Below are 13720 nucleotides of genomic sequence, written 5' to 3' on the forward strand. Positions count from 1 at the left end.
TTGCATGCTTGGAATGCAAGTGGAATATTACCCCCAAAATGCATTATGAATATGACAGATTATTGTTCCTTATCATTTCTATAATATATGAAATAGTCATTAAAAACCATTGCCAAACTTGAGGGGGGGGGGACCTAAAGTTTGCAACATTTATGAGCATGATCTGGGTATAAAATGAGTGTATATATTCTAAGTATATATTTGTGTGCGTACATATTTCAATAAATTTTAAATTATGCAGAACTACCACATTGCTCAACTGTATTAGAACCCTTGATACCAATAGATCACTTTAAATAAACTTAAAATGCTGTGATGAAAACCATTCAGAGCTATTCATCCTATGCCAGTTTTAATATCAATCATTGTGCCAGCGCACAGCATTTTTAATAGATTTCTAAAGATTTTTGAAGAAGAATGGTGGATATTTAGCAAAATCTATCAAGGCATAATTCTTCCCTATTAATCAAAGCATTAAGGCTAAAAGGAGACACAAATCAAGGTTTAACAGATATTGCTCACATTTGGTTTTAAAAACAGTAATAATTCAGTATTATATCACTCACACATTTGACAAGAGTTTAATCTATTTCTTTTACGCGAGCCGCAAATGTGCGCATTTTTAAAGAAGAAAAAGCAAACTGGAATGGTTCTCTTTCTGTGGCAAGCCAAAAACATTCACTATTAGTAAAGGATCAGACATTCACTGTGCTCAATGAAACTTGCAAGCACATTCTTTCAATAGTCCTCCTGGCCTCTCCTTGAGAAGTCCAAAGCCAGTTGCCTGTCACAAAGAGGTGGTCAAAAAAGATGACTGCTCCAACAGGAAACTAAATATCTCATTTGCCAGCTTTCCTTGCAGGAAGAGTTGCAGGTAAGCTACAGGTAGAGTGTAGCAATGGGCTATTTATTCAAAGGAACGCCTGCCCATAGAACACCATGCAGGCTTGGAAGGTTTCAATAACAGGTTTGGTTGGCATGCATATATATGGTATGACAAGGTAAAATCTCATAAAGGTTTTAAAAACCATATTGTTAGGAAAGCACTATACAATGTTTGGATTCGATATAAAGACTTGTTGGAAAACAAAACCCCTAGGTGGTTGTCACCAATGGAGGCTAAGGAAGTAAAAATACTTATTATGGAATCTAAATGGCCAAAATACTCTGAAATTTTAGAACAAGAAGGAGGAAAAGTGAAATTACAGAGTTATGAGAATTTGAAGTTTAAAGTAAGAGATTGGCTTCATTACCTTCAGATAAATGAGGTATTCAAACAGGACAGGAAAATTGGCTTCCAGGTGGAGAGATCAAAACTAGAAACGGAATTGTTAGAACCCAATACCAAGAATTTGTCAAGAATGTATAACTTGCTGTTGAAGTGGAATACACAGGATGAAACAGTTAAATCAGCTATGATTAAGTGGGCACAAGATATTGGTCATGACATTATGTTTGCTGACTGGGAACAGTTATGGACCACCGGTATAAAGTTTACGGCATGTAATGCCTTAAGAGAGAATATTATGAAAATGATTTATAGGTGGTACATGACCCCAGTCAAGCTTGCAAAAATCTATCATTTGCCCAATAATAAATGTTGGAAATGTAATGAGACTGAAGGTACTTTTTATCACCTTTGGTGGACGTGCCCGAGGATTAAGGCTTTCTGGGAAATGATTTATAATGAAATTAAGAAGGTCCTTAAATGTACCTTTCACAAGAAACCAGAGGCCTTTCTCCTGGGCATGGTTGGCCAATTGGTGTCAAGCAAGGATAGGATGTTTTTTATGTATGCTACCACAGCAGCAAGGATTCTTTTAGCAAAGTATTGGAAGACACAAGAACTACCCACGCTGGAAGAATGGCAGATGAAGGTGATTGACTACATGGGACTGGCTGAGATGACTGGCAGAATCCGTGACCAAGGAAAAGAGACGGTGGAAGAAGATTGGAAGAAGTACAAGGATTATCTTAAGAATTGTTATAAAATTAATGAGTGTTAAAATGTCAAGGGTATTGGAAAAAATAGAATTACAGCTGTAAATGATTGGGTAAGAGAGGTAAGATTAAAGAAAGCGAATCAAATATGTTAATGAAGTGAGGGGTTGTTGAGAAAATTTTAAAAAAAGGGATGCAGAAAAGGGAGGCATGGGGAAGTCGGCGAAACAAGCTTAAGAAAAGGAGGTTATGAAATTATACGTGTTTATATGTTTTTTGTTTGTTGATGTATTGTGAAGTGTATTGTGTTTATTTTATGTTGGAAAATCAATAAAAATTTTATTAAAAAAAAAAAATAGAACACCATGCAGGAAGAGAAAACTGCATTATCTAAAGCTGAAGAACTGAGGTGAATGAACTCGTAATGGGCTCGGCCCAGTTTATTCTACCATCTGGGGCAAAAGGAACCGTGATTCGAATCTTTTCCCATTAAGTATTTTTAAGAAGAGCCTGTTACATTCATTTTTAGAGTGTTCTTCAAGTATGAATAGCTACAGAGCAAAGTTCAAATGATTAGCTGCCAAAATCTTAGTCAATTTTTTAATATATATCTCTATTTTAAGGCGCACCATTCTTGTAACTGGAGCAGTGGCGGACTTTGAGGTCTCAAATTTCAGCAGCGTCCTCTGCAACATGAAAATTTGGCGCCCCCTGCTTCTCACCTTCCATTCTACATCATAGTTGCAGTGCCCCCCCCCCATGGCAGCCCTGAGACTCTACGCCCAGTGTGACTGAACCAGTCATACTCCCCCAAATCCACCTCTGACTGGAGGGGTAGGTGGGCAGAGCTACTACACTCGTGCCCACTCTCTCACACTTCACGTGGGATCAGAACAGGGCTACACTGCAATTCAAACCTTAGACCATGGCTGAATATAAAGGATGATTTGCCAAGTGGCAATGGAGCTGCTCAGTAAGTCAAGGTGAACAGACCAATCTTTAGGGATTATTTCTTTCTTTATTATTTCACACTGACACCCCGCCCTTGTTCGCCAAGCGGGGAGGGCAGGGTGTATTATGAAATAACCTAAAGGTAAAGGTACCCCTGCCCGTACGGGCCAGTCTTGACAGACTCTAGGGTTGTGCGCCCATCTCACTCAAGAGGCCGGGGGCCAGCGCTGTCCGGAGACACTTCCGGGTCACGTGGCCAGCGTGACATCGCTGCTCTGGCCAGCCAGAGCTGCACATGGAAACACCGTTTACCTTCCCGCTAGTAAGCGATCCCTATTTATCTACTTGCACCCGGGAGTGCTTTCGAACTGCTAGGTTGGCAGGCGCTGGGACCGAACAATGGGAGCGCACCCCGCCGCGGGGATTCGAACTGCCAACCTTTCAATCGGCAAGCCCTAGGCGCTGAGGCTTTTACCCACAGCACCACCTGTGTCCCTTATGAAATAACCTAAAGCTGTTCAAAACAAGTTTCTAATATGTTGGTAACCTCATACCTGGCGTTGCTCAAAAATCTCAAGAAACCAAAAAGACCAGTGCAATTTTGAAAGTTTCCATCCACTATATTGATTCGAAATGGCACTCAACTGTATTCAAGCACAGGCAGAAAACATGCTCCCAATATCTCAGGAACCACTGTGCGAAATTGGGTTACGGTATCTTCAGAGGTGTACCAATTAATAGCAAGCAAGCAACTTTCCAAATTAGCCTGAAAAGATGGAAGGAAGGGGGAACCTCCAAAACTAGTGTGAGGCTGAGCAAGTGGTCCAGTGGTCCACTGGATAAAGCTTGTGTAGTTTGTATAGCTGGTTTCCTCCTGCCCATCAAGTTGCCCAGAAAAAGACCATCTGGCTGATAACTGGGCCTCTAGTAGGTGCAATAATGTGATGGGAGCTAAGTATGCTTGCTTAGTATGGCTCCAACTATACTTTTTAAATGTGAGTCACTGGGGCAGGGGGCATGTACAGGGCTAAAAGACTGGACGAAAACAATAAATAATAAATTCCTATTTGGCATCATGTCCTATATCATACAGCTGTGCTTCATGGGTGGCAACCCGTATCCCAAGGACCAGACACTGCCTTTAGCCCCCATGCAGGTTGAGATAGCATGGAGGACAGAATGAGACCAAGAAGGGCAAAACATGGGCTGGGTGGAGTGTAGCTGACATGGATGGAGAGATGGAAGGAAGATTGGGAGGGAACTCTCTGTAAGCAATCAGTTCTCTGGTAAGAGAAGGGCCACAGCTTAGTGGTAGAGCATGTGAGGAGCCCAATGACAGGCAGATCTGGAGCCAATGAAAGCTTTGAGGGTGACTTGGAAACTACAACTAATCCAGAATGCGGCAGCTAGACTGGTGACTGGGAGTGGCCACTGGGACCACATAACACCGGTCCTGAAAGACTTACATTGGCTCCCAGGACGTTTCTGAGCACAAGTCAAAGTATTGGTGCTGACCTTTAAAGCCCTAAATGGCTTTGGCCCCGTAAACCTCCACCCATATTGTCCAGCCAGGACACTGAAATGCAGGTCTGAGCGCCTTCTGGCGGTTCCCTCATTGTGAGAAGTGAAGCTACCAGGCAGAGGGCCTTTTCGGCCCTCCTGTCAGATGTCAAACAGACCAACAGTTATGTGATTCTGAAAAATAATAATAATAATAATAATAATAATAATAATAATAATAATAATGTAAAGGTAAAGGGACCCCTGACCATTAGGTCCAGTCGTGGCCGACTCTGGGGTTGTGGCGCTCTTCTCACTTTATTGGCCGAGGGAGCCGGCGTACAGCTTCTGGGTCATGTGGCCAGAATGACTAAGCCGCTTCTGGCGAACCAGAGCAGTGCACGGAAACGCCGTTTACCTTCCCGCCACAGCTGTACCTATTTATCTGCTTGCATTGGTGTGCTTTCAAACTGCTAGCTTGGCAGGAGCAGGGACCAAGCAATGGGAGCTCACCCTGTTGCGGGAATTTGAACCGCCGACCTTCTGATCGGCAAGTCCTAGGGTAGGTGGCAGTTAATTATTATTCTTGCCCCCATAAGGCACCCCCTGAACTTGTTGTAAATAAGAGGACAGTCAGATGGGGACTGGCTGAGGGCAGAGAGAGGCTGGTGGAGCTTTGCCTCATTTGCCGTAACGGACCAGCCTCCACTGCTAGGCAAAGGGGAGAGGGAAGGAAGGAGGTGGCAGAAAGAGAAAATTTTTCTCCTGACCTACCAATGGCACAACGCAGAGAGAGCCTGTTCTTTCACACACAAAACAAATGTCCCCCAACCCTGCTTTATAACCAAAAGTATTTATGGATTCCATCTAACTCTTTGTACATTCTTTTATTCAACACAAAGAAGTGGGCGGAGAACTACTACATTTGACTTAGTCTGGTTGCCAACAAGATGTGGAATCAAATCTCATTATTAAACAATCAAACAAAAAAAATCTGAGCTCTACACATCTTCACTTACCTCGGTAGCAAATTGCTGCAGTCCGCCAATATTAATTGGTCCCTCCTCGGTGGCATATAAATTGCATCCACCCACGCAGAGGTCTGAAGTTGGACACACCATCCCGCACGTCAGCCCAAGCGGGTTGTCAGAAAAGATCATTCTGGCAGCTCCGTAGTAGTTCTGCACAAGCAGGAAAACAGCAGCAGCATCATGTTAGAAGGAATGTGGAAGCTTAGAGACAAAGCTTTCAGCATTTCATCTGAACAATGTGTGTAGCATTACCCCAACGATTCCACACAAAATGTAGCCACATGTTACTCAGACATACAAGTTTTAAATCCATTTTCAATCATGTCAACCTTATTTTGAAGACTGAAATGTTGTGATTAGTTTAGGCAGATCTTAAGTCCTCCCTGTAGCAAAATGGTCTCGCTATAGAAATAATGTTGTAGCTGCAAAACCTTCCTGTAATGGCACCCTCTGTTCCTAAATCAATTACATACAAGGGGAGAGGGAACCCCACAAGATAATGTAATTTCCTTCCCAATTTCCTTTTCATTCCACAGAATCCACATCAAGACAACTCCTATCTTTCATTATTACTTGGAAGATATTTATAAAATCCACCACTGATCCTCAGCAAAATAAGCTGGTTAATACATGCAAGGTTGATGCAGCAAAAAAGTTTCTATGATTTTATAATTATATGATTTATCTATACCCGTTGTTTCCTCAATATGTGTCCAAGGGAAGGCAAGGAACAGCTTGCAGCGCCCTCAATAAGGTCAATACTCCAAGAAAAGCCCCGACAATACATTCCTGCTGCTTGAAATGGCAACCCAAGGCATCTACTCAGAATTAATGGGGTCATGTTGTGCAGTGGTTACAGTACTGAAGTAGAGTCACATCCACACCGTACATTACAAGCACTTAAGTACATTACAGTATGATCACATCTTACACACATTTAACTTGTATGATCTCAACTATACACAGTTGTAGGTCAGCTAGTTGAAATCCTGTGTGTTCAATGCAGAGCCGGTACATGGAGAGGGTCTCCCCACACCAAGTCTGGATTGCTCGCATGACATCTCGTGGGAACTCAAACACCACGCGAGATCTTGCAAGAGCATCCTGGGGCTTCTAGAGTCAGTGAGATTAGAGAGCCTCGCTTGTAAACCAAGGCTCTCTAATCATGCCAGGTCTGGGAAACTCCTGCAACATCTTGCGGGAACTCGAATGACCCCATGAGATCTCATGGGAGCATCCTGGGACTTTTGGAATCAGCACACCAGTTCCTGAAGCCTCAAGATGATTGCCAGGGGGTTGGTTCCCAGGATTTGAGTATAAGCGTTTTTGCATATACACAGAACCATTGGAAGCAACTGCCATGTAAGACACAATCCTACTGTACATCCCCCAAAGAGCCCTAGGAACGTAGTTTGTTAAGGGTGCTGGGAATTTTAGTTCTCTGGTGGGTACACTATTGTTCTTACCATTCCGGGGATGGGGTGGGGGCAGAAGCAATGTGCTTTACATGTACGGTGTAAACGGGAAAGGGACGCGGATGGCGCTGTGGTCTAAACCACTGAGCCTCTTGGACTTGCAGATCAGAAGGTTGGCGGTTCAAATCCTGGCGATGGAGTGAGCTCCCGTTGCTCTGTTCCAGTTTATGCCAACCTAGCAGTTTGAAAGCATGCAAATGCAAGTAGATAAATAGGTACCACTGCGTCAGGAAGGTAAACAGCATTTCTGTGTGCTCTGGCTTCCGACACGGTGTCCCGTTGCACCAGAAGCGGTTTAGTCATGCTGCCCACATGGCTCAGAAAGCTGTCTGTGGACAAACGCTGGCTCTCTTGGCCTGAAGGGATGAGTGCCACAACCCCAGTTGCCTTTGACTGGACTTAACCGTCCAGGACTCCTTTACCTTGTAGATGGGACCTAGACCTGGGGAAAACTAGATTCAAATCCTAACTCAGTCAAGAGGTTTCTCATGGGCCAGTCATACTGTCTCAGCCCTACCTATGTCACAGGATTAGTGTGAGCGTAAAATGAGGACAAAACAGAGCTCTCCTGCTCTTCCTTCCACCAGCTTGTTCCAGCTTGCCACTAGGGGGAAACCAGTCAGAGAGGAGGGCATCAGTGGGCTGGTGACATGAGGAATGAATAGAGGAAATATTTTAGCTCCAACTAGCTACCTCATTATGAGGAACAGTTATATCGCTCCATACAAATTAAAAGGCGGCAGGGCAGAGAGAGCTAGGGAAACATTTCACCTACACAAACTTTGTTTATTGCCAATTCTGTCTTCCTAGCACCAAGCAATGCATTTCCATAGAAAATCCACAGGTAATTTGGAAATCTGCCATGTTGCAAATGTGCTCACTTTATTTGCTGCTTTATTAGTTGTTTGGCTCCAGGTAGCCTCAGACAGTTTCATGCAGCCTCAAGGACTCCGTTAATTTGAGTCTGATTGAAAAAGAAACACGGACTACGTGTAGGAGTAAATGTGTTTTTAAAAATAACATAAATGGGACATCTTGCAAAAAAATTAAAAAGTGATTTCACAGGACTGGGCAAGATGAGAAGAGGTGCTTTGGCGTGAAAATATTAAAAATGTCACTATGATGACAGATATTGTGAGGATGCAGGCTGCACATAGAAAACGCACAGCCCCAACAGAAGCGTTTTGGATGAACAGATTACAGAATGTGCCTTTGTGGATTTCAATAAGCCTGCCTAAAAGTATGAAATGATATTCCAAATGGCTGCAATGGCAGAATCAGATACTGGTGGATTTCAGTGGCAGCTGTATTCGCAACTGGACAACTACAGGAAAAGAGGAAAGTGCCAGATATACACACAGGTTGCATCATCCATGTGTCTATGCATCACTTAAACATGTCATGTGATCATCTTGCCCATCAGACATCAGAGAGCAAACTGGCAGCAGACATTATTTAAGCAGCTTTTCATTAAAGATTATTGGGAAAATCCAATTTTAAACAAGTAAATAAATAGGTTTCACTCTAGGCTTTGGAATCCACAGTCTATAAGGTAAAAGTTAAGTCTAGTCAAAGGTAACTGGGATTGCAGCGCTCATCTCACTTTCAGGCTGAGGGAGCAGGCGTTTGTCCACAGACAGCTTTCTGAGTCATGTGGCCAGCATGACTAAACTGCTTCTGGCACAATGAGACACGGTGACGAAAACCAGAGTTCATGGAAACACCATTTACCTTCCTGCCACAGTGGTACCTATTTATCTACTTGCACTGGCATGCTTTCGAACTGCTAGGTTGGCAGGAGCTGGGACAGAGCAACGGGAGCTCACTCCATCGTGGGGATTCAAACCACCGACCTTCTGATCTGCAAGTCCAAGAGGCTCTGTGGTTTAGACTACAGCATCACCCGCCACTGTCTATAACAGGAATGGGCACGCTGCTGTTCAGATGTTGCTGCACTCCGACTCCCATCATCCTTGACCATTGGCAATGTTGGCTGGGGCTGATGGGAGTTGGAGTCCAGCAATAGCTGGAGGGCCACAAGTTCCCCATTGCTTTATTGGGTTTTTTTATCCCCATTGTTGCTGCTCTATGAGCACAACAGTGACAGCCAAGTGGCTAAGGGAAAATGAAGAAGTCTTATGTCACCCTTCCTGCGGACTGTTTCGCATTAGCATTCTAGTCAATCTAGCTGGTAACCAGAAAGCTACACACTGTCATTTTAAAGGGAATAATGCATGAAAGTATAGCTTAATTTATTTGTCAAAATTCTAAAGCCTTTTAGCACATGATGGAAGTTGAAATATCAAACCAGATGTCTTTTACACTGAGGCTGAAATTCTAAAAAGGTATTTATTTACAACTGCCAAATCAGTATATGCAAATCACTATCCATTTTAATTTATTAACTAAATGTTCTTCATGGAAATCAAATTGCAACCAATTCAACAGGTGGCTATTTGTTTCCCCCCCCTGTGCTTTCCTCTAAAACACAATTAATTATATAATGGTTAAAAGACAAATTTTCACATACTAATATACTTGTGTGGCATCTTCATTAGAATACTTCCATTATGTAAATTCAAATGTTGATTGTTTTCCTCTGTTACTGGATTATTATTGTGATTAAATTTATGCCAAGATGCATTATTCATTGGATTTAAAGCCATTATGTACATTTTATATGGACTGTTACAACTACAGTGAGATATGCATTGTGGACTTCCACGCTATTAGAGACTAACACAGTAACACAACAAATGTATTAAAGGGAACAGCCACAATCCAACATCCCTAATTTTGCATTTGATTGTAGTTGACACATTTTGCAGTTCACTTTCAAATTATTTCAGAGCTCATAAATGCACCAAAACTTTAATTAAATGGGCAAATGTGAATAATTACCAATTAAACAATTTACTTAGTGGTTATGCTGATTTCAATAGCCATGAAAGCTCCCACAAGCACTTTCACCATTGTGTCCAAAATGATGGCATGAACCACTTTCAGAAGAACTGAAAGATAAATTCAGGGCACTTACACCTTCCTTGTCCTACATAATTAGACAGATGGGCACCACATGAAACTTGTCACTGTTACTATCCTGTCTGAAAGAGTCATGTAACATGAAATGGAAAAAAAAATATTGGGGACATAAAGAACCCAGAAATAAGGAAGAATCTCAATTAGAGGCTAATGGAGATTAATAGACTAATTAGAGAACTCTAATAGAGAGCTCCAGATAAACATGATTTTCTCCCATAAACAATTCAGAGGGAAGTGTTGGCAAACTGATGCCTACTTAATTTACCAACAATATGGCTGGTTATAGCCTGTGTTAATTATGATACTGGCTGCAGTGATGATGGTACTGGGAGGAGCCACAGAAAGTCAGTGATCTGAGTGCCTGGTTTCTGCTTAAAACCTTGGGATACAATTCTACAAGTCCATTGGTAAGTCACCCTGATGGTCAGTTGGACTAACAATGATGGTTATCATGCAGAATTGTAAAACACTTTGTATGTAAACAATCCGATAAAAATAATAATCAAAAGGTGATTTTCTATTAATTTCTAGGCAGCTGTAAGCAAGTTACTGACATCTAAAGGCAGCATTCACTACTGGGAAGAAATGCTGCTTCATCTCTTGAGTTAGATTAAGCCCTGCCGGGATCAAAAATATTTTCTTCTCTGAGCTGTTCATTATTAATTTTTCCAACCATGTGGCAATACAATACAATACACTACAATACAAGTATAAGTTGAAGGGCAGTTTTTGTTGAAGCAAAGGTGTATGTTCTGGATGCAAAAACCATCTTGGTAGTCAAGATAACCCCACAATTAATTGGTAGTTGTTGTAGCATGGAGCTCATAAATGTTTATATTCACTATATATCACCTAAATGGCCTCAGCCCAGTATATCTGAAGGAGCATCTCCACACCCATCAATCAGCCTGGACACTGAGGTCCAGCGCCGGGGGCCTTCTGGCGGTTCGCTCACTGTGAGAAGCGAAGTTACAGAGAACCAGGCAGAGGGCCTTCTCGGTAGTGGCACCTGCCCTGTGGAATGCCCTCCCATCAGATGTCAAGGAAATAAACAACTATCTGACTTTTAGCCCTCTTTAGGGAAGCTTTTAATATTTGATGAACTGTTGTATTTTAATATTTTGCTGCAAGCCGCCCAGAGTGGCTGGGGAAACCCAGCCAGATGGGTGGGGTATAAATAATTTATTGTTATTATTATTATTGTTTTGATATAAGCTCATTGGCTTGTTTTGATGTTATCCTTACAGTATGTGTGGTCTGCAGGTGCTGTCCACTGAGTCCAGAAAGGGGAACTCTCTCAAAGATTTGGGTATTTGCCACCTATGCCTTTATAGTCCACCTTCTTTGAAAGTCTACGGAAAGTCTCTTTCAAGATCTGGTGGCCCTTGGGAAGAAATTCTGCACTAGTGTTTAAGGGAACATGACCCTAGATTTTAAGTTTTTAGCCTTCTCCCCTCCCCATTCCCTATGAGTGGCTTGTCGGCATTTCTAGCCTTCTCTACAATGATGGTCACCTTTGGTCTGCCTCAGATTGTTTCCACTCTGCTCTCTATTTAGAGCACACTGTGAATAAAGATTGCCTTGTGGGACTAGGCCAAAAGTAATATAGTCCAAAATTCGGTTGCCGATAGCAGACAAGAGAGATGCCCTGGGAAGCCTACAAGCTTGGTGTTACAGTGACAGCCTTCTCCTGTTTGCTCCCAGCATCTGGCAATCAAAGGTTTCATATCTGAACCTGGGGATCCCATTTAGTTGTCATTGCTAATAGCTGGTGATAAACCTGCCGATGACCCTACACTTCCATTGAATTGCAGTGGGCAAATATCTACACACTTGCACAGACTTTCTGAAATGAGGTAAATGGAAGCTGGACAATCATCTAACCCCTTCTAGCACAGATTTCACAAGCCGCTTAGTGTTAGCACATAGGGTGCCTGAAAAGAACGGTGCTTGACATTTGCCTCATTTACACTTGGTCACTAAAACGGAGACTACTGGATATTGCCACAAGGATATGGCCTTTGATAAATGTTTAAGTGGGTCAGTCACATACCTTGCTTGTTAAATCAGCACATTTCCTAAAGGTATGTTATAAAACGGTAGGCCTTTTTCTTAAGAAAAACAGAGAGTTCTGGGTTGTTGTTGTTTTTTAAATATCTTACAGTTTGTTGAAGAATTAAAAAATATAGAATGCTAAGGAGCTGTAGGCTAAGTTCCCACTTCCTTGACAGGGCGAGGGGCTACTGTATTTTAACTTCTCTATACACCCCTAAGAGTATTAAACCACTACAAACAAGCCTGTTTCTCACTAAGGGACAGCCCAACAGTTAATAAGACAGCATTTCCCTTACACTGACATATCTTGAGTACATTGCTAATGGCTATTTTAGAGGTGAGGCAACATTTGTTAAGCACAAAAGAGGTGAAATCCTTCCCACCTTATCAGTGGTTGAACTGTTAGTACTGGTAGAAGTTCTTGAGGAGGTTTAATGCAAATCAACTTCCTGTAGCTTGAAATATTTTTGTTTGATTGTTTATGCTTCAGTCTATGTTAGAATTAACACTATTGCCCATCTTTCTCTGAGTGCGGCATTACAATAGTGTCAACCAATATGTAATAGGTGTGTAAGCAATGCTTTGGCTGGTAAATGACACCACATACAACCATCTCTCCAATCAATGAATTATGGAAGAATTCCTCACCTTCCCATGATTCCACTCCATCCATGATTCCATTCTCTGTCACACATCTATTTCTCTCTCCCCCCATCTTGTGTCACCCATCTCTCACTCTCAGCCTCTTTCACAGATGGATACAAGCATCATACAATATTATTTATATAACTCAAGGGTGGTGAGTCTATGGCCTGTGGGCCTAAACCAAGAAAACCGGGTTAAAAATACATTAAACTTTCATTCTGGTAGAGATAGTATAGAATGGAATTTGCTGAGTCTCTCAGCCTTTTGGGGAAATAAACGTTGAAAGTTTGTGTCTGACAATGTTTGTTCCTGACATTTCGCCAAGCTCGGAGACATCCAGTCCAGGATAATATTTTCCTAATTTTTCCTGATCAAAAAGCCGGAAGAAATAAGAACTTCCCAGCATTCACAGTGTTATACATATTCTAAAACTCAAGAGGAGCTTAGAAATAAGATTTAGTTTAGGTTGTTCATTTCCCTCCTCTCTCATGTCAGAACTTGGTAAATTTGCAAAATTCGAGGGAGGAGGCAATGTAGCATTCAGATGAGGGCTTGGCTTGGCATGGAGCAATTTTTGAACTGAATTTTCCCATCCCCCATATACCAACCAGTATTCTTAACCCATACTTCATATCATTATCCCCCTGCTACAGGGATGATTAAGGTTACTCAGCGACTTAATGGCTGAGGTAAGATTCGATATGAACCCTTCTATTTTTAAAAAAATATTATGACACAACCAGTTAGGGATGGGTAAACCTGACAATTTCAGTTTTCCAGTCTTGTATTTGGTTTATCCCATTTCCACATCAGTGCATAAACAACTTCTTCTTCTTTTTTTTAAAAAAAGAGCCTGCATAAAAATCTGTAAGCATTTTGGTTGCATCTTATATGCATTTATATGTAAGTGATTTCCCTAAATACAATGCAATTTTGTATGTAATTTTTAAGAATATAAAAATTTCAATGCACAATTTTCCCATGTGCAACTTTAGGTTGGAGAACTGCATTGCAAAATTCAGAGAGATGTAAATTTTGATAGCCATGTTTCGGTTTACATGTTGGTTGGAGAAATACGAA

The 13720-nt window shown here is 41.8% G+C and overlaps 1 protein-coding gene across 3 annotated transcripts in view; it reads right to left on the minus strand.

The window, feature by feature from the left end:
• DPYD (dihydropyrimidine dehydrogenase) overlaps positions 1 to 13720 on the minus strand; it is a 501994-nt gene that overhangs the window by 336561 nt on the left and 151713 nt on the right. For all 3 annotated transcript variants that reach the window (XM_028732753.2, XM_077928465.1, XM_077928464.1), the window contains exon 5: positions 5412 to 5573. In XM_028732753.2, coding sequence (XP_028588586.2) covers positions 5412 to 5573 — 162 coding nt within the window. The remainder of the gene's footprint in view (positions 1 to 5411; positions 5574 to 13720) is intronic.

Source organism: Podarcis muralis, chromosome 5 (assembly GCF_964188315.1).
Source record: "Podarcis muralis chromosome 5, rPodMur119.hap1.1, whole genome shotgun sequence".
Lineage (NCBI taxonomy): Eukaryota > Metazoa > Chordata > Lepidosauria > Squamata > Lacertidae > Podarcis > Podarcis muralis.